The sequence below is a fragment of the Geotrypetes seraphini genome, chromosome 4 (assembly GCF_902459505.1).
Source record: "Geotrypetes seraphini chromosome 4, aGeoSer1.1, whole genome shotgun sequence".
In the NCBI taxonomy this organism is placed as follows: Eukaryota; Metazoa; Chordata; class Amphibia; order Gymnophiona; family Dermophiidae; genus Geotrypetes; species Geotrypetes seraphini.
In genome coordinates this window covers 170075621-170102816 of record NC_047087.1, presented here as the reverse complement: position 1 = coordinate 170102816, position 27196 = coordinate 170075621, and the positions used below count along the sequence as shown (strand labels likewise).

At 43.7% G+C, this 27196-nt stretch overlaps 1 protein-coding gene across 1 annotated transcript in view; it reads right to left on the bottom strand.

The window, feature by feature from the left end:
- RFWD3 (ring finger and WD repeat domain 3) overlaps positions 1 to 27196 on the bottom strand; it is a 395707-nt gene that overhangs the window by 308602 nt on the left and 59909 nt on the right. The window contains exons 6-9 of the mRNA XM_033942519.1: positions 26355 to 26490; positions 24853 to 24937; positions 15010 to 15161; positions 52 to 101 (exon numbers count right to left, since the gene is read on the bottom strand). Coding sequence (XP_033798410.1) covers positions 52 to 101; positions 15010 to 15161; positions 24853 to 24937; positions 26355 to 26490 — 423 coding nt within the window. The remainder of the gene's footprint in view (positions 1 to 51; positions 102 to 15009; positions 15162 to 24852; positions 24938 to 26354; positions 26491 to 27196) is intronic.

Sequence of the window (27196 nt, the reverse complement as noted above, 5' to 3'; positions counted from 1 at the left end):
GATAACAAGGGCAATGAAAAATATTTAAATGCAACTACATTCCTAACTTACCTTTAAATGGAGTACTTCTGGCTGCAATCTCCCAAAGGACAATCCCAAAGCTGAAAATTAAACAAACCCCCCTCATTTATTTGGATTTTTTTAAAAATGTCTTTTTGAAAGAATTCACTTATACTTAGAATATTTGTAAAGCACCTTTCCCATCAGTCAATCAACTCTTCCCACATATTAATCTGGGGCTCAGATGATCTGGGGCTGGGATGATAACTCTTATATAAAACGCAAAATTTTTATTCCCAAAAGTCAATGAGATAAGGATTATTTGTGTCACTCTTGCTCTTGATGACCTCATGCTATAATTTCTAATAAGCAACTGGATACCTTTATTTATTTATTGGGATTTATTAACTGCCTTTATAAAGAGATTCACCCAAGGCAATATACAGCAAGTACAATTCAACATAAAACTTACAATTTTGTTAATAGTATAACAGTAGTAAGAACACCAAATATATACATAAACTCAAAATCAGCAAATTAAAATTTAATAATAGGATTACCATGAAACAGTTTCAAAATATACTTATTAACAATACTGAAATTCAAATAAGAGAGATATATGCTCTCTTAGGTTTCTAAGCCTGGTATCAAGCTTGATACCGTTTTCTAGGTCTCACTATGTCTGGTAAAAAAACCAACATTTCAGCCATCATGCTGTGGTTTTCTTCAGGGTAATCTGTGAGGTCTTCAGTTTGTTTTTATATATACAGTGGGTTCTAAAACCTGATTAGTTGGGGCTTGAGGAAAGTCCATTAGCCACCAACTTGAATTTTGGTGGGAAAGTCCATTGGTCCCAAATTTGAATTTTGGTGGGAAAATCAGTTGGTCTCTTTTTCCCCTAGAATAGAAGATTTTCTGGCAGGTTTAAAGAACTTCTCCCTTTGAAGCTGGGTTATATGCTCTCTTAGGTTTCCACAACTGGTATCATGATTATTTCAGTTTTCTCGATCATATGAACTTCTGTTAACATGATTATATGATATTGGTCTCTTGGGTACTGTCCTTTCCTGGTTTCAGTCTTTTCTTCAGAATCGTTCTTTTGTGGTAAAAACAAAGGACTCAACATCATCTTCTTTTCCTCTTTCATGTGGGGTTCCTCAAGGCTCCCTATCTTCACTCCTTCTTTTTAATATTTTTCTCAGTCCACTTATGTTACTTACCCAGGAATTCAATATCTCTTGTTATGCTGGCTCCCTACCTTCACTCCTTCTTTTTAATATTTTCCTCAGTCCACTTATGTTACTTACCCAGGAATTCAATATCTCTTGTTATGCTTATGTGGATTACATTCTTTTAGTTTACCCAGTTTATGATTCCTCTCCAAACTTTTCTAAACTTCAACTATGTCTGAAATGTTTAGAGCTGCCTGATTCAGGGAAAAATTCTTCGATTCGATTTGGCCTATTGAATCGATTTTTTCAATTTGATTTGATTTGTTTTCAGTGAAAAAGCTTTTTAAGTTTAAAGTTGAATCAATTTTTATTGTAAAATTAAACAAGCCAGATTAATACAGATTGCTCCTACATGGTCAATGCTAACAGAAAACCATGTCTTTATCATATACACAGAATACAAATATACCCTCCCCCAGTATGGAAGAAGTAATCACAAACTAAAGATAGAAATATGTAACAAAAGTTGGGTATAAAAGAGGAGGAATAATTGACGCGAGTTAGAATTTGAAGATATATTAAGTGATGTTAAAGTATAAAATGTATGTATTTTATGTTACACTTATTGTGAGTTTAAAAATGAATAAAGATTAAAAAAAAAAAAAAGAAAAAGTTAAACTAAACTGCCAAGAAGCCAGATTCTGTATACAATGCAACACCACAGAAACGGTAACAAATGCCCCCTAATACTGTGCAAAATATAAAAATAGCAGATGTAAATTTTTTAAAAAACTGGCAAATAACAATCACCACCTCTCTCTCTGCCCCTTCCATCCCTCCCTCTGTGGCCTTGCCTTTCCTTCTGTCCAGCTTTTCCCCCTGTTTCCTTTCTCCTTCTATACCCCTCATCCCACGGCAAGCATCGCTCTTTTTTTCTCTCCATTTGTAGATTTAGCATCTTTCCCACTCTTCTCTCCTTCTTCCCTCTGCTCTTCCAGCTCCCCTGTCCCAGAATCTCTCTCTCTTTTCCTCCCTCCATGACTTCAGCCTCTCCTACTCTTCCCTACTGCCTTATCTAATCTCTTTCTTGTCTCTAGGCCATCTTCTTCCATGCCTACCCTGTAGTAAGGCATCTGTTTTTCCTTCCCTCCCTCCCTCCGTCCCTCACTCACTTGCTCTCTTGTCACCTCCTCCCCCACAAACACACACCGTCAGCAGTGCAGCCTTCACAACTCGCTGCTCTTGCTGGCATTGGGCTTTCCTCTCTGCCAGGTCCCTCCTACTTCCCATTTCCGTGAAGGCAAATCCCAGCAGGGAGGAAGGTCTGCAAGAGCAGTGTGTTGTGAAGGCTGCCACTATGGAGAAGTTCCCAGACCATGGGCCTGCACTGAATTGGTAAGGTCGATTTTTTTTCCCCAGATCAAATCAATTCAACTGAAGTGAATAGGTGAATCGATTCAAATTGGGAATCAGGCAGCTCTAGAAATGTTATGTTAATCAGTTATTAATACTGTTAGATCATAGTTACAAATACATAGTTACAAGTTCAAGTAGGTCATCATTGGCTCATTGTTATTTCCCAGGAGTTGCATTAGACAGTTTGGGCTTTTACAATTACCATTTCAAATCATTGATTTAATACACACAGACTAGTACTAAACCCAGGGAAAACAAAAACTTGTTGGCTATCCAGTTGTTCTCTTTTGGCCTTCAGTCACCGCAACCAGTTATGGACTTCCTAAAATACTTAGGGATCTATCTTGATACAGCCTTAACATTTCACAACCATGTTTCACATGTTTTTAATCTGTATTTTTTGCCTTTGACCTCTGAAAAATATTCTGGAAAAATCAGTTTTTCACACTCTAATCTAGGCCTTTGCTATCACTTGCATTGATTATTGTAACATAATTCATTCTGATCTTAACACCTATGAGCTTAATTGTTTACAAACATTACAAAACATCACAGCTAGACTCCTTTGTAACGCTCATGTTTATGACCATTGCATTTCTCTTTTGAAATTTCTTCATTAGTTAACACTCTTGCATCGTTTACTGTTCAAGATCCTCTGCCTAATCCATAAAGCCCTTCATCAGGATACGGCATCATACCTACCTAATCTCATTCTGCCTTATACTCCTTCACATTCTCTTCGATCCTTAGATTCAAATTGTCTGGTTCTTCCCCCACCCCCCACCCCCATCAAAAGCATATTAAGAAGCCACCAGACACTCAGCATTTTTCTTCATCGCATTTTTCAGTGTTAAAGAGATTTGTTTTTCTCTGATTCATCAGAACTGAATACCATTTCTGGCACCAGTAACTCCCCCACATCTTCCTTGAAGCCAAGACATTTAATCTCTCCGCTAAGGCCTTGTCTTCCCTGAGACCCCCTTTTATCCCTCAGTTGTCTAGCAGTCCAATTCTCTTCCCAGCTTCTTGCTTTTAATATACCTTCTTTTCCCAGCTTCTTGCTTTTAATATACCTAAAAAAGATTTTACTGGGGGGAAGTGATATCATCAGACTTGATGGACGTGCAACTTCGAAGCTCCGCAGGGCCCAGCCTGAAATCTTTACCTAAACAGCTTTAATTGGGGCCATTGCAATGAAACTACATGTTATTTGTGAGCTTAACAGGTTGGGAGTCCATAGTGATGAAAAAGAATAGCATATCGCGTATGGATTTGGTAGCCTTTGTTTTTCAGCCCACCATGAAGAAGACCACAACTGTAGAAAAAATGGCGTCGAAGCTTGCTTTAACTACCCTGTGTGAAGCTCAGGAGATGCAGGAGACATCAGAGGTCACAGTGGAAGTTGAATCCCTGTTGAGCTTTAGATCTATTTTGGAAGAAATAAAGACAGATCTTAAAGCTGTTCGCTCAAAACTTACGACTCTTGCAACTGATCTCCGTGGAGAAATTACTGAGCTTGGCAACCAAATGAATCCGAGTCCCATTTAGATGAGCAACATGAGGCCATCATTAGCTTGGAAACATTGGTGCAAAGTTGAAATTTGATGGATACTTACCTCTTGGATAAATTAGAGGATCTAGAGAATAGATCACGGAGACATAATTTGCACTTCCGCAGCCTTCCAGAATCACCTGACTATAACGATTGTGAGCATACAATATAGAGGTAGGTGAGTGCATTGTTGGAAGAGACACCACATGCAGTGTCCCCGGAAAATGTGCAAATTGAGAAAGCGCATCACACCTCGGGCCGCTCTCGGGTGAACACCCCTCGAGATATCATGACCTGCTTTGTGGATTATAAATTGAAAGAGTCAATACTAACAGTGGCCAGAGCAAAAGCACCTTTTAGTTGGGATACTTATTCTATTGAAATCTACCAGGACTTGGCAACTGCCACATTGCGCAGGAGGGGTGAATTTAAACCCTAAACCCATTATCTCATGGAGAAAGGCATTAAATTTGCCTTGATGTTTTACTGGGAAAGCAAATTGCAAAAAATATACTCGCTTAAGGAAGCAAGTACACTTCTCCTGGAGGTACAAGCGTCTTTGAAGCACGGATGATCTATGGACCAAATGCAACAATCATCAGGGATCCCACTCTAAATGGCAGCGTGCTTCTCAGGGGAAAGGCCATCTTATCAGACAATCAGCATAGGCCTAACTTCCAGCGGGCCCCAAATCTAGTCAATGACTTTTGTTCCATGGACAATTTTTGGGACTTTCTGACAGTATAGCTTTGCTTAAACTGATTTTGCTTTCTTATGTTTTTTGATACTGATGTACAGTGTATATTATAATTATACCAATGGAGTCTGGGTCTAGTGGTTCCTTTTTGGATACCCCTTGAAAAACTGGTTATGGTTTTGGAGAGACAGTCCATTATAAGTCCATTTTTTCTTCTTTCTCTAGGCAGAGATCTGCCTAAAGACACTCTGTTTTTTTAACAGCATGCGTTACTATCCTGTTGGGATGTTCAGTTGGAACTTGGGTGGGTGTGGGAGGGTGGGATGGAGGTTTGGAGAAGAGTTTCTGTTATGTTTTTGAGGTTCGACAGCCTGCCCTGGTGTACATCTCCTATGCCCTTTGTGTGATCTTTTTGTTATTCTCCTTACGGTATATATGATTTTGGATGAATTATATTATTTTGATGTCCCTTAATATTAGAGGCCCAAATACTCCCATCAAATGCACCCTCCTCTTTCGAGAGGCACAGTGCCTACAAGCAGATGTGCTATTTGTACATGAAACTCACCTGCACCCCAGGCATGATAAGCTATTAGCTCACCCACAAGTTTTCTTGGCCTCTTATCATGGAGGATCCTAGACTAAGGGGGTGGGGATTTTGTTTTCGCAAACCCATCCTTGGCTGATACATAATGCCTATTAATTTGGGTGCAATTATATCAGTGCAAATACACTTTTTTGAATCTCTATGTGCCCAATCTGGCACAGGGGGAGTTTTCCCTCCAAATCTCTCAGTTGTTAACGGCTCATATAGAAGTTATATTAGTGATAGGGGAGACTTTAACTTAACCATTGATCCATCCCTTGATAATTCAGCTGTTACAGTTCAATATGCTCAGCGAGCTAGAGCTCAGCTTCTTAGCTTTCTGAATCAATGGGGACTATCTGATATGGCGTGTTTGCCATCTAGGACAGTGAGACTATGCTTGCTTCTCTCCCAAACATTCTTCTTTCTCTCGTATTGATCTTTGACTAGGTGAATCTTCATTGGCAAGTTCGATTTCTGATATTTCTATTTATCAGGTCACCTGGTCCAACCATGCTCCTAAAACTATGACTCTTTCCTATGCCACCACTTTTTTGGGAAGGCGTTATTGGCAATTGAATGAGGCGTTTTTATTAGAATCGGCTAATGTTCCTCTTTAGAAGCACAATTGAAATGTTTTTTGAATGAAAATTATATACCTGAGACTGATCCCTTTGTGTTGTGTGAAACTTTAAAAGCTGTAATGAGGGGGAACGTGATTTCTTTGAAGGCCTATTTGACGAATGAGAGAAGGACCCGTGAATCGCAGCTGAGAGCCGAAATTCGGTCTCTGGAAATTGAGCTTAGAACCGGGAGTGATAAACAGGCTTGTGGGGCCTTTGGTCTGTATCTGCTATCATGTTTCTAAGATGATGACCCATCCTGATGGCTTCTACCGAAGTTCAAGGGTGAAAAATGCACTCTTGATGCCAGTACATCACCAGCATCTGATGCAGCTCTGAGATTCATGGAGACAAATGTTTTCAGCACCAACTATCTGTTCATACTGCTTTCTTGGATATCTGTGAATACAGTTCACAATACGACAGATTATATTTGGGTCCCTGTCATTGTAGGAACCAGTCATAAGTATCCATAACTGATATAGTCCTGTTGTAGTAAGGTGCACTTTTAAAGCCAGAGAAGGCTTCCTTTTTTCTGGGACATTTCATCTGGAAAAATAGCTGCTGAAAAATCAAACTCCTTGATTTTGAACACAAGTATCCCAATCAGGAGCCCAAGGTCTTCAATAAAGGCCTACACCAGTCTACAGCAAAAATCAAGGGAAAGTTAAAAACAGTCAAAAAAAACCTAGCTAAGATGCTAATGGGAAAATGTACTGCATCTCTCAAAGCAAGCTCTGGTAATGGACATCTGACTAGCTGTGTGGAAAGACAAATCTGAGATGGGCTAGCGTGACAGTGGTATGCAAGTAGCACACATGTATGTTGAAGTGACTCAAATGTTTCTGTACTAAGCTGGAGAAGTTTTCCTGAATGGGATCCACAGGTGATGTCATCCATGCTATAAGGATTTGCTATTTTGCTTGAACTATGAGAATCATTATCTTGTTGGCTAACCCAGTCACCAAGGAAGACTAGGTTTATATCTTCGATAATCTTCTTTCTGTTAGTCCCTGGAGGATTCCATGCGCTAGGTGTTCATTCCCAACCCGCAGTTCGGGAGTTGCAGAAATTAACAACTTTTCTGAGCACATGCTTCACCTCCTTAGCCTGAGAGTTAGTAAACAGATCCAGTTACGTCCCAAAGCCAAGCAACATAGCCTCAACAAATGCATGACAAGTGGGTACAGGGGAGAATCCCTATCAACATAAGTAACTCATGAACTGGTTTGCTCTGCAAAATATTGACAAGTGATAAACAGGCACAAAGGCAACTCAAAAAAACACTGAGGAACAATGTAGAACTAACCTGCAGTCTTCAGCAAGCACCCCAAGAAAGGCCTTCGGTAATGTGCATACTCACAGAAACTCCCCACAGGAACTGGCTGGAAAATCTTCAAGCCTGTAATGAGAGTAACCGAGGCAGAAAGGAGCAGGCTACTCCAAACAACTGAGCGAATCCTCTAGAGACTAACAGAAAGATTATCGAAGGTATAAACCTAATCTTCTATTCTGTTACGATCCTTCCGGATTCCATACCAAAGCCATGTTAAGATAGGGAGGGACAGAAGAGCCTGCCCTCAAACCCAAGGTACCAAAAATGGCATCAGAACGCGCCACCACTACTACTTGGTAAAACCGGGTAAAAGTATGAAGAGAGGACTAAGTAGCTGCTCTGTAAAATTCATCAGGATGAATCATGCGAGATTCTGCCCATGATGCAGCTATACTTCTTGTTGAATATGCTTTAAGCGAGATCAGTGGCTGCTTGCCACAGGCGATGTAAGTTGCGGAAATGGCCATTCAAATCCCTCGAACAATCGAGGACTTGGTTGCTGGCCTACCACAGTGAGGCGCAGCAGTTAGAACAAAAAAAAAGTGATCAGACATCCTGAACTCAATAGTCCTTTGCAAATAATGGAGCAAAACCCTCCGAAAATCCAATTTGTGTAAGATCTGATCTTTGCGCTCCAAACATGTAGGATGAAATGCAGACAACCTAACATCCTGGTGGACATGGAAAACCGAGTCCACCTTCGGCAAGAAGGAAGGTACAGTATAGAGGAAAACACCTGTGTCTGTAATACGGAGATAGGGTTTCCTGCATAAAAGAGCATAAAGTTCCAAAATACACCGTGCATAAGAACATAAGAAGTTGCCTCCGCTGGGTCAGACCAGAGGTCCATTGCGCCCAGCAGTCCGCACCCACGGCGGCCCATCAGGTCCATGACCTGTCAGGTTTTCTTGATTTAGCCCTATAGCCCCCTTATTTTTCTATCTACCTCTCTCTGCACCCCTCAATCCCCCCTATCCTTCAGGAATCTATCCAGTCCCTCTTTGAATCCCCGTAGTGTACTCTGTCCGATCACCTCCTTCGGGAGCGCGTTCCATGTGTCCACAACCCTCTGAGTGAAGAAAAACCTTCTGGCATTGGTTCTAAACCTGTCCTCTTCCAGTTTCTCCGAGTGCCCTCTCGTATTTGTGGTTCCCCGTAGTCTGAAGAATCTATCATTGTCTACCTTCTCTATGCCCTTCATAATCTTGAAAGTTTCTATCATGTCTCCTCTAAGTCTCCTCTTCTCCAGGGAGAAGAGCCTCAGCCTGTCCAGCCTGTCAGCGTATGAACAGTCTTCCATACCTTTTATCATTTTCGTCGCTCTTCTCTGGACCCTCTCAAGTATCGCCATGTCCTTCTTGAGGTACGGCGACCAATATTGGACACAGTATTCCAGATGCGGGCGCACCATTGCACGATACAGCAGCATGATGACTTCCTTCGTCCTGGTTGTGATACCCTTCTTAATGATGCCCACCATTCTGTTTGCTTTCTTTGAGGCCGCTGTACATTGTGCCGATGATTTCATTGTTGTATCCACCAGCACACCCAAGTCTTTTTCAAGATTACTTTCCCCCAGCAATGCTCCCCCCATTTTGTAACTGAACATCGGGTTCCTTTTCACTATATGCATGACCTTGCATTTCTCTATGTTAAAGCGCATTTGCCATTTATTTGCCCACTCTTCCAGTTTGCTTAGGTCCCTTTGCAGGTCTTTGCACTCCTATGTGGTCCTAACTCTGCTGCAGAGTTTGGTGTCATCTGCAAATTTTATAACTTCACACTTCATTCCTGTTTCCAAGTCATTTATAAATATATTGAACAGCAGCGGTCCCAGCACCGACCCCTACGGAACACAGCTCGTGACCCTCTGCCAGTCCGAGTATTGGCCCATCACTCCAACCCTTTGCTTTCTGCCTGCCAACCAGTGTCTGATCCATCTGTGTACATCCCCTCTCACCCCGTGGCTCCACAGCTTCCTAAGTAGCCGCTCATGGGGTACCTTGTCAAAGGCTTTTTGGGGTGCAGAGACAAAGACGACCAGAAAAATTATCATGATCGTTAGGCCCAGAAGAGAAGCATCCTTTAATGGTTCTCCAAGGCCCTGCAAAACAATGTTAAAATTCTACGAAGTGAAAGGAAGATGCAAGGAAGGACGCAGACGAAGCGCTCCCCACATAAACCTGGTCACAGCTGGATGAGCAGTAAGTGAACTAGTGCCTCTGTGCGCTCAAAAACATGAAAAGCCTGTAATGTAAACTTTCAGGGAAGCCACTACCAGACACTTGTCTAAACCCTCCTGAAGAAAAGCCAGGACTACCGAAATGGGAGTCTGCCTTCCAGGCTTTGGCATAAGAAGCCATAGTAGATGGTTCCTTCGAGTGCAAAAGGGTCAAGAGAAATACCTCTGAATAACCACACTCCATCACGGCTGAGTGCTCATGAGCCATGCCGGGAGACCAAAAAGCTGTGGGTTCACCTATGGGCACTGATCCCTGACTGAGAAGATATTGATGAAGAGGAAGCCAGAGCTTCTCGTCCTGCTGAAGATGTATTATATCTGCATACCACAGGCGGGAAGGTCAATCCAGAGCCACTAGAAACACCAGGCCAGGATGCATCGCTATCCGGCGGATGACCCCACCAACCAGAAGTCATGGAGGGAACATCATGAGCCAGGAACTCATGAGCCAGCTAGGGCCAAACCAAGGCATCTGGTCCCAGCTTCCTCACTGTTTGTTGACTGAAAAAGCACCCGGCCTTCGAAATCTCCGCCAAAGCCAACAAGACTCTCTGGGGCTAATCCCAGCTCTTGTAAGATCAGACAGAATGCCTCCTGCGAGAGAGACCATGCTCCTAAGTCCAGGAACTTTCAGACGAGGAAGTCTGCCGGAACAGTGTTGACTCCAGCTCCATGGGCCACTGCAAAAGACAGAAAATGTGTTTCCGTCCAGTGGAATGCCGACAATTTGTCTGGCCCATGAGAGAGAGCATTAGATCTCCCTTGTGATGTACTTACGACACCCTACGAGATGGAGCTCGGATCACTCCCTGTCCCAGGAAAGGTGGACTTGGACCCCTGCTGGCGGAAAGCTGCCTCAACTACCATCACTGAGACGAAAGTGCGGGAGCCATCGCGAGGCCCAAAGGGCAGAGCTGTGAACTGGAACAGCTGTTGCAGAATATGGAAATGCAGAAAACTGCGATGCTCCAGGCAGATTGAAAAATGGAGGAAAATCTCTGTGAGATCCAAGGACACTATAAACTCCCCTGGAGAGACAGCAGCTATCACTGTGTACTCCGTTGTCCATTCAGAAAAAAAGATTTTGCAAGAAGTAGGTGACCGACTGTAGATCCAGAATGGATCTCAAATCCTCCGAGCCTTTCTGGCATGAGTAAGTATAAGGAGTATCCGCCTAAGCCCCCATTCATGGTCTGGAACAGTTTCCAGCATCCCGATGACTGAGGCATTGCACATGTCAGAGTCCAGAAAGCAAGCCGGAGGCAAGCAAAGGAGGACTAACAAGTGTCCAATGAAAGTTGAGTCCACTCCTGACAAAACTGAAAAGACAGCCTTCAATGAGGAAGCCATGCCCTGGCCCTGGCGATTTCTTCTTTCTTCTTTTTTTGTGAGGCATAGCCACTGCACAGGAACCTGAGGATGCCTGGAATTGGAACCTAGAAACATAGAAACATGATGGCAGATAAAGGCCAAATGACCCATCTGCAGTAACCATTATCTCTTTCTCTCTCCGAGAGATCCCACATTCCTATCCCAGGCCCTTTTGAATTCAGACAAAGTATCTGTCTCCACCACCTCTTCTGGGAGACTGTTCCATGCAGTAATGTGGGTAACATGGGCACAGCCCTTGGAATGCGAGGAAAAGCCTGAGAATCCCTGGGTAACGTGGGTAACATGGGCATAGCCCTTGGAATGGGAAGAAAAACCTGAGGATCCCTGATGACACCTGTGGGAGTAACAAAGAGAACTACGATCCCCTCCCAACATCCAGCGAAACTGGTTCACAGGGAGCAACATAAGGTGGCGTTTGGCAACACCTGAGTAGAGGTCATCCAGACCTATACCAACAAAAATCTGGCCCTTGAAAAGACAGCCGCTGAAGGTGATCCTCAAGGCAGCATCCTCATCCAAAGACGGATCCAAAAAGTTTGGTTTTGAGACACCACACCAGCAGAGAACGTACTAAGAATTCAAATTAGATCATAAAGGGCTTCCGGCACCACAGCCAACCAGCACCAGCGGAGGACAGATATGCACCTCCACAGAGGATGCATTGCGTAGGTTGGAATGACAGGCACATTACATAAAGAAAGTGGCCACTGCCGCTTGGCTACCTGAGGATGCTGCTAGAAAAGAATGTTTTGCAACATAATATCCACCGTGCGATCCTGAGAGTCTTTAAACCTCACTCCCCCATCACTAGGGAGGGCTGTGTGCTGGATAACCTACGCCACAGCGGAATCTACTTCAGGCTGTTCAAACCTGCCGAAAATCAGGATCCAGGTGATAAAGCGTAGATATAGCTTTAGCAGAGAGGAAAGAGTTTTCCGGGGATCACAGTGTTCTGAAACCAGACCAAGGAGCTATGGACTGAATGGGAAAAAAGCACAGGAGAACGGTCCAGGACTGCATCCAGAGACTTGGAAGATGGAAAAATCCAAATGGAGCACTGTCAGAACATCATCTGTAAATAGGCGGACAGAAGCTCGCTTAAAATCGGAAGAAGGTTCAGCACCTCCAAATCTAAATGTTTCAGGGGGCGGGGGCGGCTTTCTGGCAGGAGGGGTTGGGCACCCTCCTGCCGGCGATCAGACAGGTGGTCGCTATACTTATCCCTTGCCGTGATAAGTGTAGCGGCCGCCTGTACTCTAACCCGATTCTCTAACCGGCGTCTGTAACATGGACACCGGTTACAGAATCGGGGTTAGTATAGGCCCGATTCTGTATAGGACACCTCTCCCGGGTGTCCTATACAGAATCAGGGCCTACATGTGTGTAAGTATGTATGCCAACTAGATAGCATATATTTATATGTATGTGATGTGTAGGTATTCCCAGGTTGTAGTTTGGGCACAGAAAAGGTGGAGTTGTGATATACATATACAGTCATGAGAAAAAATTAGGACACCCCATGAAATATTCAGTTCTTTCTTAAGAAATGTTCACATATCGATGTCAAAACTTTTTATTTATTTATCTCTAGAAAAGAAAGTGATGTAATTGCAGGTAAACAACAAATATTTTCCTTGATTTAGTCATGAAACAAAAATATTCACAAAAATGTGTATTCTTTGTCCAATTCAACCAGAAACATCAAAAAACTTCTTCTGATCCTCCCGTCCCCTAAAGGAATAAAGTACAAGCGCACATTCAACTCGCTCAACACCTACATTTATGCAAAACCTGAAACAGCATCCCAATAACCATTAAAATGGAATCCTGCTACCTCAGATTTCGAAAGAAACTAAAGACTCTTTTCTTTGAGACAATATACTCCATTGACAATCAATAGCTGTTCAAACACAAAGATTTCTTCTCACTCCAATGTAAACTGTATTTCTAATATCTCCTCAATGCTTATCCAATGTAAACCGTACTTCAAATACTCCTCTTTGCTTCCCCGTAGAGGTCTCTTCACCCCTCCATCTCCTCTTCCTGCTTAATGTCCTCTTTCTCCTTTTTCCTTTATCTGTTTGCTTACCACCCAAATTGTAGGTTGCTTTGAACCTATTTAGGCATAGAGCAACTCACAAATTGTATATTAGATTAGATTTTGACGCCCAGTCTCCCAATCTCACAAGAGATTTCTCCTTGCAATTTTTCACAATCTTTCTATCTTCCCAAACACGATGCCTTTCTCCAGTAATCTCTCTCTTCTAACAGTGTGACCAAAATAAGATAGACATTACTTCATTATATTGGCTTTGAGTGACATATCCAGTCTGATCTCTTCCCAAATCAATTTGTTATTTGCTTAAACATACACTTCTCCCTCTGTATTCGCAGTTTCAGCACTCGCGGTTTCACTTATTCGCGATTTCTCGGATGCTGACTGCTCCCCCCCAAAATTACATCATGAGTAAAGTACCTGTACTGTACCAATAAAAAAGTTTAGCGCTTACCAGCATTCACTCACAAATTTGCTGCTTCCAAACTTTCACTATTAAAATTGCTGCTTCCCAGTGCATTGATAAAATTGCTGCTTCCATGCTTTCACCCACAAAATCGCTGCTTCAAATTTTTCACCCTCAAAAATGCTGCTTCCCAGCTTCCCAGCGTTCACAGAGAAAAACGCTGCTTCCGAGCATGCATGGAGAAAATCGCTGCTTGCCTGCTATCAGCCTGAAAATCGCTGAAAATCTCTGCTTGCCTGCTATCAGCCTAAAACTTGCTGCAAAATTTATTTGCGGTTTCAATAGTAAAAAAAGTGGCTGTTATGAAAAACCACAAATAACATATAACAAGTTATTCGTGTTTTTTCTGTATTCGCGGCTATGTTCTGCCCGTAACTACCACGAATACGGAGGAAATAGTGTATTCTTATTAACACGTTATATCTTTTTGAATTTTTTTTTTTTAATATCATGTTTATTGACAAGATCTGAGTAACGAATGGGAATGAAAACTGTGGGGATGGTGAGGGGACAGTAGCAATATGATGAGAAATGGGGGAAAAAGATTTGGGGATGGATCCAAACTGACAAAAGATAGGTGGGGATTATATCCCTGTGCAAACCTCTAGTACTTAAGCAGAAAAGACACAAAGTTGCCTATCTTGAACCTGTTATATTAGGTCAATATTCCTATAATTTTATAACAAGCATCAAAATTTGTGCACACAATTGAATAATAAGCTAATTAGCACCAACAATTGGAATTTAAACAAGCAATTATTGGCATTAATTAGAATCAATTAAGGGTTCTGCATGTAAATTTAGGTACAAGTCAAAAAAGGGGTGCGGATATATGTGGATCAGGGGCATTCCTTTAAATTATGTATATAATTACAGAATTTGGGCTCCGCACCTAAATTTAGGCAAGGGCATTTGCACCACTTTTTTGTTGGAGCAAATGGCTGCACCTAAATTTAGTCATGCTTCCCAGACATAAGCGCTACTCTATAAGCTGTGTCTAACTTTAAGCGCAGTTTATAGAATAGCACTTTTTCAGTGCCAAGTTTTTGGGCACCATATATAGAATTTACCCCTAAATGTGCCTTAAAAAATTATCAGACAAAGTAGTTACACATATTTGCACCTCTTAGACAGACATAGTTGCTTCTGTGTAGTTTCTGTGTCAGTAAGAACCAGTGTGTATCTGTATATTTCATATATGCACATTAATGCTAATTCTTACTACTCAACCTATTATCGTGTAAAGTTAGATGCTATATTTCTCTGCAGCTACTTTTTACATGAGTATACCCACAGGCAATTTTCTAAAAGCCTACTTGAGCAAGAAAAACATCATTGTACACACTAAGTCCCTTATATAACCCCTTCATAACTCTAGGTGCAAGGATGGCTGTTGTGTGAGAGCCACCTTAGATAGCTCTATGTTAAAAGTGGGTTATAGAAAAAGATTTAGATTTTAGAATAGTTATACCTGTATATTTCACTGGGCTTGTTCTGGATAAAGTTAATATTCTCCATCGCCTGGGGAGAAAGATAAGCTGAATTGTGCACCTCTTTTTGATTGTTGGTATTACTCATCCGCTTGATGGATGACTCCGTTCTAGATATCTCAAAACCTGCTAACTAGAGCATGAAAGAGAGAGGAGTTTGTGATCCTGGATGCAATATCATGATTTCTCCAGACATCTTCACCATCAGCTTTACCAACACAAAGCTAGAGTGCCCCTTTGTTTACAAATGGACTTTCCTCAAAATTGAACTGGAAGATGATGGAGTACTCAGTGTCTGCAATTTTTTTGCATGCAAACTTATTCTTTAGCTAATCTACTGCATAAATCATCCTCAACAAAGCACTTTCCCACACTTGTACTGCAAACTTCATAAATTTAAAGGAATTTTAATATCTCATCAAGGAGACCAAGCCCAGTAGAGTACATGCTAACATTCAATGTACCCTGACTTCTCTTTTGTGCCTTCCCATCTTCAGGCCTATTTTTTTTCTTCTGCTGATATGAAATAAAACATAGATATGATGGCAGATAAAGACTAGTTTATTCCGTTTGTTTTCTGGTACATGATATAGACCCCAAATGATCTCTGACTTTTCCTTCATTTCTTTGTAAGAAGGAATCTGTTGTGCTCATTCCATGCTTTTCCAAAATCTGTTATTGGTTTTGCTATTGCTTCCTCCCCTTGAAACACCATTCTATAAATCCACCAACATTTCTGTGGACTCTGGTCCTTGAAAGCTAATGCCTTAATAAACTGGTTAGTCTGTCATTCTTGACTAACACAACAATTGCTCTAAAAATTATTATATTACCAAGTTGCACGTCTCTTTTCAGAGACATATGTAGGGAGAAAGTTACTATAGTGTGTTAAGGGAATAAAACATAATACAGTGGTACATTGGATTACGAGCATAATCCGTTCCAGGAGCATGCTCGTAATCCAAAATGCTCGTTTATCAAAGCGAGTTTCCCCATAGGAAATAATGGAAACTCACTTTGATACGTTCCCCCCCCCCACGAGAACCGGCATTGCTCCCCCTGAAGGCCCCCCCTGAAGGCCCCCCCAGCGATCAACCACTCTTTCGGTGAAAAAGTATTTTCACGGCGACACCAGGAAATACTTTTTCACCGAAAGAGTGGTTGATTGCTGGAATAGACTTCCACTTCAGGTGATCGAGGCAAGCAGCGTGCCTGATTTTAAGAAGAAATGGGATCATCAGTGGGATCTCTGCACAGAGATAAATAGGGGAGGGTCATTGGGGTGGGCAGACTAGATGGGCCGCGGCCCTTATCTGCCGTCTTTTTCTATGTTTCTATGATCCGGCACCCTCCCCCCCGCGATGCGGCACCCCCCCGCCACGAATGGGCACCCCCCCTGCTGCGATCTGGCATCCCCCCGCCGCGATTGGGCACCCCCACGCCGTGATTCGGCACCCCCCTCTGATGCGATTGGGCACCCCCCCCGCTGCTTCATACCGTCATCTGGGCACCGGCACCGGCATGTCCTGTGCTTGGTGCCGGTGCCCGAAGATCGGCCTCCTCTTCTGCTGGGCCTTGAGCATCTGCGCATGCTCAAGGCCTACGAGTTCAGAACGTGAACTCGCAGGCCTTGAGCATGCGCAGATGCTCAAGGCCCAACAGAAGAGGAGGTTGATCTTCGGGCACCGGCACCAAGCACAGGACATGTCGTGCCAGTGCCCAGATGACGGTATGAAGCGGCGGGGGGGGGGGGGGTGCCGGATTGCAGGGGGGAGGGTGCCGGATCGCGGGGGAGCGCTCGTAAATCAAGCCACGCTCGGTTTTCGAGGCGCCGATTTTGCAAATGTTTTGCTCATCTTGCAAAACACTCACAAACCGGTGCACTCGTAAACTGAGGTACCATTGTATTTACCTCTTAATGTACATTAAATGGCAAACATGTTATTTTATCATAACATGCATTAAAGGCTATCCCTAGGCTACATAATAAGATGCAGGACTAACAAATGCATGTAGAACATTTCATTGTTATGTAAATCAAATAATGCAGCTTGCATTCAAATTTGCAAGCTGTGTTTTTCCTGCACAGGAGCATCAAGCCACAAACAGGAAAAAATTTGATCATATCACTCCCCTGTTAAAATCTGCTCATTGGCTACTAATTCCACACTGTATCATTTATAAAATAGCTATCCTCTCTTTCAAGTCTCAAAACACGAAAGAACCTGCCTTTATCCATAAACTTCTTAGAAACATAGAAAATGACGGCAGAAAAGGGCTATAGCCCATCAAGTCTGCCCACTCTATTAACCCTCCCTAACTACCCTCCTAGAGATCACACACAGGTGGCGATACCTTTACACTTCCCTCGTAGAGATCCGACGTGGGCATCCCACTTATTCCACATGAACATACACGAGTCCTAAGGTTCTCCTCTCAGTATCTTCTTCATACACCATCCTTGAAAATCATTAGCACACATTGGGCCCCTTAATTCACAATTACAACCCCTCTTTATATCAGGGCTGAAAAAAATTTAGACAAATTTAAGGGAAATTTAAAGACTTACCTTTTCCATGATGCATATAACTCTTAAATAGACTTCGAATTCAGCCAGAGTTGTTCAATAATCCTGATTGCCTTCCCTCCCTATTGTAGTTTACCTTATATATTCTTTACTTTTAATTTGTAGTTCTCCCAACTTTCCTATTGTTTTATGTCGGTCAAGTATTCTTTGGTGGATATTTGTCTGTTTTGTCTCCCCCTTTTTAATATAAATTGTAAAACACATAGAAGCCTTGATTTGCATTCAATCAAAATTTTAATAAACTTGAAAATGTAGACCAGTAAAATAAAGCTTGGTTTGAGTCTCCCTACCAGCAAAGACTCCAGCCTGATATATACTTCAAGCCCCACAGACCCTCCAACTCCTAAATATGCATGATATAGTTAGTGTTCAAGCCCTCCTTGGACCTCCCACCTCTAAAGAAATTAGTGGTTAGAAGTTGGTCTACGAATTCTGGTGCAGGGACTATCCCCAGTCAATCCTGCCTCTGCTGATGCTGGGTTCAAAATGGCACCTGTGACCGTAGTGGTAATCTCATGGTACTTACCATTTGCTCTTATGTGGGAGCCTAACCTACTGTGCTAGAGGTTGTGGGTCCCATTGAATCTGGCAATTCATGACCACCCATTTCTTGAGTAAGACTTGGGAAGTCTAAAAGAAATGGAGGTAGAGCTTAAATGCTTACTACCTCATAATGTCTTCAGGGGATTGGGTGTATGTTTGGGGAGGGGTAGTCTTTGCCAGGGGAAGTAGGAGGGAGATTATACCAGGGGTGGGCAAACATTTTGACTCGTGGGCCACAATGGGTTCTTAAATTTGACAGAGGGGCCAGGTGACCGGGGCGATCAGGGGTGAGGGTGTGTGATGGGGGGCATGATTCCATTCTGTTTTACAACAGTTTATGGACTGTTCCTCAAGGAGTTTGTCCAAACCTATTTTTTTTAAACCCAGCCAGGGCTGGCCGGTAGGAAGGGGCGGAGTGTCAGGGGCTCTGGCAAACTTTCTGGTGCTGCAGAGACCGAGCGAAAGTGTGTGTGGAGGAAGGCTCGGCTGCACAAAGAGCCACATGTCCTGTGTCACCGTTGGTGACAGAGGCACGAGGAAAGCATTGGCGTCACCCTCATGAAGGAGGGAGGGAGAGGGGGAAGTCTTCAAGAGCGTTAAGGCAGATGTCTCTTACCCAGCAGCAGGAGCTTGACCTCGCGGAGTGCTTTATCCCCATCCTTGTGCAGGCTCTGGTCGATCTTGCTCCTCACCTTGGCTGCCTTGTCCTCAATGCTCAGCGTGCAGCCCATATTTATGTTTTATTATCATTTAATACACCGCTTAAGCATATTACAGATCTAAGCGGTTTACAATAAAATACAGATAAATTAGGAAAGGAACTCCATCAGAGATAGGGTTAGAGATAAGATAAAGAGATAGCTTATATTAAAAGATAAATTGGAGGAAGAACCCTCAAAGAAAAACATTATAATATAACTAGTATTTAAGCCTGTTACATTAATGGGAGCTAGTAAAGCCTCCTTCCCTCACATGTCCCCTATTTTCAGCCCCAGCTCCAAACCCATTTTTACCCTCCCTCAGCCCCCTTCTCCCATCTTTCCCTTTCAGCCCCAGCCCCCTTTTCTCACCAGCAGCATTTCCCTCCCCACTCCACTTCCCTGTGCAGCAGCACCTCTTCCGTGCTCCTCCTGTCCCTCTTCCTTGCTCCCCCGGTCCCTCTTCCCTGCTCCCCCTGTCCAGCAGTACCTCTTACTTACTCCCCCTGCCCCTCTTCCCTGCTCCCCCTGTCCAGCAGCACCTTTTCCCTGCTCCCCCAGTTCAGCAGCACCTCTTCCCTGCTCCCCCTCACTGCCTTCCAGACTTTGTCCCACCCCCACCCTCCGAAGCCAGCTTGCCTGCCTGCCATCCCCCTGTGCAGTAGAACTCTCTTCCTCCCCCCCCCCCCCCCCGCCAACAGCACCTCTTTCCTGCTCCCCGGTCCCTCTTCACATATTTGTAAAATGGCCTAAAACAGAAGTCTGCCATATTGCATTGCAGTTACAAAATGATTTGCAGTGGATCTTTGTACCTGCCTGCCAGCCATCCCCCTGTGCAGTAGAACCCTTTCCCCCCCGCCACTATCGCCGCTGTGCAGCTGACCCCACTGACCCTCCCACCGCGAGACAACCGTCAAACCTACGGCTACAGCAGCGGCTGTATCACACTAAAGACGCTGCTTCGCGACCTTCCCATGCTCTGATTTCCTCTGCCGGCATCTCTGATGATGGAAATCAGAGCATGGGAGGGCCGCGAAGCAGCGTCTTTAGTGTGATGCGGCCGCTGCTGGAGCCGGGAGGTTTGTGCGTCTCGCGGTGAGAGGGTCAATGGTGGTTCGTGTGCGCCGGGAAAGGGTGCACGGGGGGGAGGGGGTGCCGTTGGCGGTGATCTTACAGTGAGGGAGGAAGGGAGTCGACGCACGCATGCGCACTCTTGCCTGCCGCAGACCTACAGATCATGGAAAACGGAAGCACGCAGATAAGAGTGCGCATGCGCGCTTAGGGTTTTATTATATTAGACTACAGGGAGCCCCAAAGTATCCAGAAAAGATAAAAATAAAAGTTACATTACAAAAAATAAATAGTAAGTAACAAGATGAATATATGAATTATAATCAAACAGAATAAATTAAAGATAAAAGAAATTAAAAAAAAATTAAAACAAACTCAATAAAAATAGTGTTCTCAGAACAGCAAGCTAGCCACTATCATTAATAGTGTTGTCACTGGCAAGCTGGCCTGTCATTAATCCTGACCAGATCTTCCTATGATGGCTGTGACAAGAGAAAGCTGAAAGCAGGACCTTCTCCAATGGGCCGAAGCAGGAAGCAGACCAGACAAACGGATGCTGGGGAGGAGAAGGTCAAGACCTGAACAGCCAAGAGCCGGTCCCCGAAGATAAGACAGGCCAAGGAAAGACTCCTGACACCAGCACCATCTGGCCGCATAATATTTAGGTGGGCACCGACGATTGAGGCAGCAAAGGAAGTACACAACCGATGATGCCACAAGCTCCATTCATATCCACCCCAGCAGCCTCAGGAGAGAGGAAGTCACAGTTGTCAGGAGTCATGATGAAGAAGTTGGAGGGGCTCAATCCAGATCCACCCGTCGAAGCAGCGCAGGGGCACATCAGGCCGCATCTTTGAAGACATCTTCCAAGTCGCACTGTGCACCACTTGCTCCCTCCCCTCATGACATCAGAGGGTCCGACAGGCAGAACCAGGGAAGGCTGACTTTGCTCATTTGCGCTCTCTCGCTCTCTTTCCCACAGACTCTCTACGGGCCTCACTTCCTGGCTGATAAGCACCGACACTGCCGCTAGTCCCTTCCTGCAGCCGTGGGCCGGATTAAAAACCAAACGGGCCAGATTTTGCCCTTTCTTCCCCCAAAAGTGTCCAGCAACTGTCTTCTCCCATTCACCACCAGGAACCAGACTCTCTTTTCTTCTCTTCCGCACTCCCAGGTGTTCAGCATCTGCCTCCTTTGATTTTCCCTCCAAGGTGTCCAGTTTCTCCCCAAAAATCATGCCTATATTGAAGCTGCAGACATTTGCGCCTCTAAGTGTGCAAAGTTTGCATGTGTTTTATATATGTGTGCATATGCTGTGATTCCACCCAAATTCCTTTCCTGAATATGCCTACTTTAAAGTTGTATACATGTATGATGGGCGGTCAATAATTTATCTACTTCAGTAGGAACAAAAAGAGTAAGAAAGGTTTGGACAATTTCCTGGAGGAAAAGTCCATAGTCTGTATTTGAGAAAGACATGAGGAAAGCCACTACTTGCCCTGGATTGGTAACATGGAATGTTGCTAATCTTTGGTTTTTTGCCAGGTTCTAGTGACCTGAATTGGTCACCGTGAGAATGGGCTTCTGGGCATTATGGACCATTGATCTGACCCAGTAAGGCTATTCTTATGTTCTTTAAAAATTTTTCAATATAGTCCTCTGATAGTTCTATACACTTCATCCACTTTTCCTGCAATGACTTTAACCCCTTTGAAAATAATTCTTCTGTTTGACTTTCAAACCAGGATTCACAGCTTCCTTGACGTCTTCATCACAGAGAGATTTTTTTCAAAACTCGGAACAGGAAATAATCTGAGGGAGCCAGGTCATGACTATAGAGTGGATGGTTCAGCTGCTGAAGTCCATACTCTCAGATGGCAGTCTGTGATCATTGTGACAGGTGCACCAGCACATTGTCGTGAAGAAGCAGCACACTTGCTGTGAGTTTTCCTCATCTTTTCTCCTTGATTGACTCCCACAAAGCAATCATTGTGTTGGCATATCTCTCCCCGGTTATGGTTGTCTTGTGTGGCATGAACTCCAGAAGCAAAAGTTTTTCATCATCCCAGAAGACAGTTGCCATTACTTTGCCTGCAGATTTTTCCATCTTGAACTTTTTAGGAGTGGAGGATGACTTGTGCTTCCACTGCATTGACTTCATTTTGGACTCAGGATCTCTGTGACAGACCAAAGTCACCAAACATAACATAAGAATATAAGAATAGCCTTACTGGGTCAAACTAATAGTCCATCAAGCCCAATAGTCCATTCTCATGGTGGCCAATCCAGGTCATTAGTACCTGGCCAAAACCCAAGGAGTAGCGATATAGCACAGTTACTTACCGTAACAGGTGTTATCCAGGGACAGCAGGCAGCTATTTTCACGTATGGGTGACGTCATCGATAGAGCCCGGATGCGGACACCTCACAAGCAGACTTGCTTGAAGAAACTCGAAGTTTCGAGTTGCCTGCACCGCGCATGCGCGAGTGCCATCCCGTCCAGCAAGGGGCACGTCTCCTCAGTTCAGATAGCTAGCAGAGAAGCCAACTAGGGGAGTGGGTGGGTTGTGAGAATAGCTGCCTGCTATCCCTGGATAACACCTGTTACGGTAAGTAACTGTGCTTTATCCCAAGACAAGCAGGCAGGTATTCTCACATATTGTGTGACCTCCAAGCTAACCAGAATGGGTTGGTGGGAGTGTTGGCAATTTAAGAGAATAAATTTTGTAATACTGTTTGGCCAAACTGTCCATCCCGTCTGGAGAAAGTATCCAGACAATAGTAATAAGTGAAGGTATGAACCGAGGACCAAGCAGCTCTACAAATTTCCTCAATAGGTGTAGATCTGAGGAAAGCTACTGAAGCTGCCATTGCTCTGACTTTGTGGACTGTGACTTTACTGTGAAGGGGTAATCCAGCCTGGGCATAGCAGAAAGAGATACCATCCAGTTGGATCCAGCTGCCATCCAGTTGGAGATGGTACACTTAGAAGTAGGATGGCCCAACTTATTTGGATCGAAGGAAACAAAAAGTTGAGGAGCAGTTCTGTGTGGTTTGGTGCGTTCCAAGTAGAAGGCCAAAGCATGTTTACAGTCCACAGTATGAAGAGCTAATTCTCCAGGGTGAGAATGAGGCTTTGGAAAAAACACTGGAAGTACGATGGATTGGTTGAGATGAAATTCTGAGACCACTTTAGGTAGGAATTTTGGATGAGTACGAAGAACAACTTTGTCATGATGGAACACCGTGAATGGTGGGTCAGTAACTAAAGCTTGCAGCTCACTGACTCGTCGAGCAGAAGTGAGGGCAATGAGAAACACCACTTTCCAAGTGAGATACTTCAGATAAGCCTTATCAATTGGTTCAAATGGAGACTTCATGAGATGAGTAAGGACAACATTGAGGTCTCAAACCACAGGAGGCGGTTTGAGAGGAGGTTTGACATTGAAAAGTCCTTTCATGAATCTGGAAACCACCGGATGAGCAGAGAGGGGTTTCCCTTCAATAGGCGGGGATGGGCCTGGAAGGGGCGGGCCCATCTCATTTCGACGAGGTGAACCTGTCGGCTGGACGGCAGCAAGACCCGTCCAGCCGACCAACATTTAAAGGTTAGTTGGGTGGGGGGAGGTTAGTTGGGGGGGAGGTTAGGGGAGTCATCGTGGGGGGGGGGGGAGGTCGTTAGCATGGGGGGTCCGGAGGGGGTCCGTCTTTCCGGCAGGAGGGGTTGGGCACCCTCCTGCCGGCGATTGGGAGTTTGGGGGTGGTGTTCCAGCAGGAGGTGTTCGGCACCCTCCTGCCGGCGATCTAGAGTTTTGGGGGGCGAAGGCAGCTTTCCGGCAGGAGGGGTTCGGCACCCTCCTGCCAGCGATTGGGAGTTTGGGGGCAGCTTTCTGGCAGGAGGGGTTCGGCACCCTCCTGCCGGCGATCTAGAGTTTCGGGGGCAGGGGCGGCTTTCCAGCAGGAGGGGTTCGGCACCCTCCTGCTGGCGATTGGGAGTTTGGGGGCAGCTTTCCGGCAGGAGGGATTCGGCATCCTCCTGCCGGTGATTGGGAGTTTGGGGGGGTGTTCCGACAGGAGGGGTTCTGTAACCTCCTGCTGACGATCGGACAAGCGGCCGCTATACTTATCCCTTGCCGCGATAAGTGTAGTGGCCGCGTCTACTCAAACCCGATTCTCTAACCGGCGTCTGTAACATGGACGCCGGTTACAGAATCGGGGTTAGTGTAGGCCCGATTCTGTATAGGACACCTCTCCCGGGCGTCCTATACAGAATCAGGGCCCTAATGCGTAAGTGAGCATTTTTATGGACAGAGTATGACTTAGGTGCCGCTAAGCATGATTCTCCAAAAACTTATTCAGCTGAAATGTAGGCCTTTAAAACCCTCGGCTACATTTCCAGTGCCTAATTTTTTACATAGGCACTGTCAGGCGAGATTCTGAAAATAGCGCCTAAGCATGATTGACTTGCGGCTGGCATCATTTTTATAAGCACCGACCAATTTAGGCACCATATACAGAATCTGAGCCATGGCTTTTATCTGCCATCATTTTCTATGTCTATGCCTATGTGCCTTTATAAAACATCCACCCAGAACTATCCAATTACACTTTTTCTGAAAATGATGTAAATATGTGCAGGTACTCTATGCATGTACCCACATTTTTTTAAATAAAATATGCATGGACTTCATAATTCTGCCTTTGCTCTGATCAAATTACACCCCCAGAATTCCTGTGTATGGTTATACAATTACTTTTTCTCCCTAAATGCATATGTTTCTTCCGTGTAGGCACAAGACAAGGTGATGGTGAGCACGTAAATTGCCCCCAAATGCGACTTGTTACAGAACATGAACATGAACATGAATACTTTTCACGATCAATACTATTTTAAAAGATTTGGATCTGGGAAATGGCATCCTTACCTTCACAGAATACCGTAAGTCTACCAAGAATTTAGCACTAGTAATATTCCCATGGACTACAGACTTCTCTGTTGTCTGGTGTAACCTGCAACCAGTTGGGATGAAGAACAAAAATCATTTATATTGAACAAACTGTAATAGGTTATGCTTCTCTCCTCTCTTCTGATGGGAGACAGAGGTAAAAGACACATTTTGGTTAGGTCTATGATCTAGACCAGTGGTTCCCAAACCTGTCCTGGGGAACCCCCAGCCGGTCAGGTTTTCAGGATATCCCTAATGAATATGCATGAGAGAGATTTGCATACCTGTCACTTCCATTATATGCAAATCTCTCTCATGCATATTTATTAGGGATATCTTGAAAACCTGACTGGCTGGGGGTTCCCCAGGACAGGTTTGGGAACCACTGAATTCTAGACGAATAGAAGTCCCCAACATGAAGTCCCATTGTTGATCAGCGATCACGATTTTACCACTACTTTTAGTTCCTGGGACTACCCTCCATTCCTCTGGAGGAAACAGATGAAATCACTAGTTAGAGAATGAAATCAACATTAACCTTTTCCTATCGTGTGTCCCAGATGATGGGACATTCCAAAAAATGTCGTTGCCATTGTATGTCCCATGGCATGGGACATACAGTACACCTTCTACCTATCATTTGTCCCATCTATTGGGCCACTGTGTTTACAATAGCCGTAAATGATAACGGTAAATAATAGAAAATTTTGCTAAAATAATTACGATTGGAACCAGCGTAATGTAAAATTTATTACGATAGGAAAAGGTTACCGGTAATGCTTGTCCGTGCCAAGTCCTTTAGTGTAAATTGATACAGGGCTGACAAAAACATGCATTATTTGCCCTTATTACATAATATTTTGCTGCAATACACTAAAGAGATGCAAAGCAAGCAGCTCATTTTGCAAAACTGATAACACAACTTACATTTAACTTCACACATTGCATAATTCATGAAATGAAAATGTCACCTTTCTAATTATGTTATGATGCTCATTTTCAAAGTAGATGAGCACTTTAAAATGTCTAAAAAAGAGTCCATCTGTGAAAAACATTCAAATCCTGATTCTGAAAATTCAGAATGTGGACATTTCACACTGAAGTTTGTGCAAATAGCAAGGGGAGATGTTGTTACCATATTTTGGCTGGGACTAGGGAGACCACAAAAGTAGGACATCCAGAGGAATTTTCAAATGGGAAGAAACATCCATTTCTAAAAAGAAGGGCATTTTTATCTAATTCTGTTACTGTCTATGTAATCCAATACATCAGTAAGAAAGACTGACTAATTACAATGAACTATTTACTATAAACCTAAAACAGCTAATTGAGCTGCTCAAGTTAGGTAGGATTCACAATAAATGGCCAAATGGCTCACAAGGGTGAGTCAGTCTTGGTTTCTCAGTTCTCTGCCAGTGTCCGCATCAATTTGTTTTTCCTTGGGAAATAAGACCTAAAATGCAAAATATGTTGTCCGATACCTGTAGAGGCCAAGAGCAGCCCCCTGAGACATCCTGATGCGAGTCTCCCAGGTCAGCATCTCCTCTTTCTTCAGCACCTCTCGTACTGTGCCTCTTTCACAGTACTCTATGATGATGGAGAATGAAGGAATTGCACCTAAGGAGAAACAAAAGTCATACTAAGCCCTATATTTGTTCATATACAATTCAGTCTTTTGCGCTACAAATTATCCCACTGGAGTTCTATGCATTTTACAAAAAGAAAAGCTTACTCAGGAATTACGATAATCAGAGCCACCTAGGAGGAAATGGTAAAGAAAATGATCCCAATCTGAGTAACTATCTAAATGTGTTGAAGGCCTCCAGAAGTGCAATCCAGAAGATTTTCAGCATTAGCTTATCTGCAATCCAGAAGATTTGGTTGGTGCTTTTAGTAAGCCTAGTAGGATTGGCAGAATATAAATGCTCAAGCTTTGCAGAAAGTATTGGTATTGGCTGGCACAAAAAAAGACTGAACATGCTATTAATTTCTTGCAACTGCAATGATTCTAGGAATCCTAAGTGAGAGCTAATAACAGAAGTTGCCATTCCTAGTGGGTAAACAGGACTTAAATTAGGCTTTAGAACATGGAAAAGGGTTGTTTAATTCAATGTGCATGTCTTTGAAGGTAAAAAAAATAGAATGTTTTAATTTTGTCTGTATGTCTTTAAAAGCTTGAAAAAAGGGAGAAAGATTGTTTTCCCCAATATTCAGCTATGTGCCAACCACCTTGGTTTTTTTATACACAGATGTTCACCCCCAATATCTGCATACTGGTCGTTACTAAAATTCCATATATAGCGGTGAGTGGTTGGCTGCAATA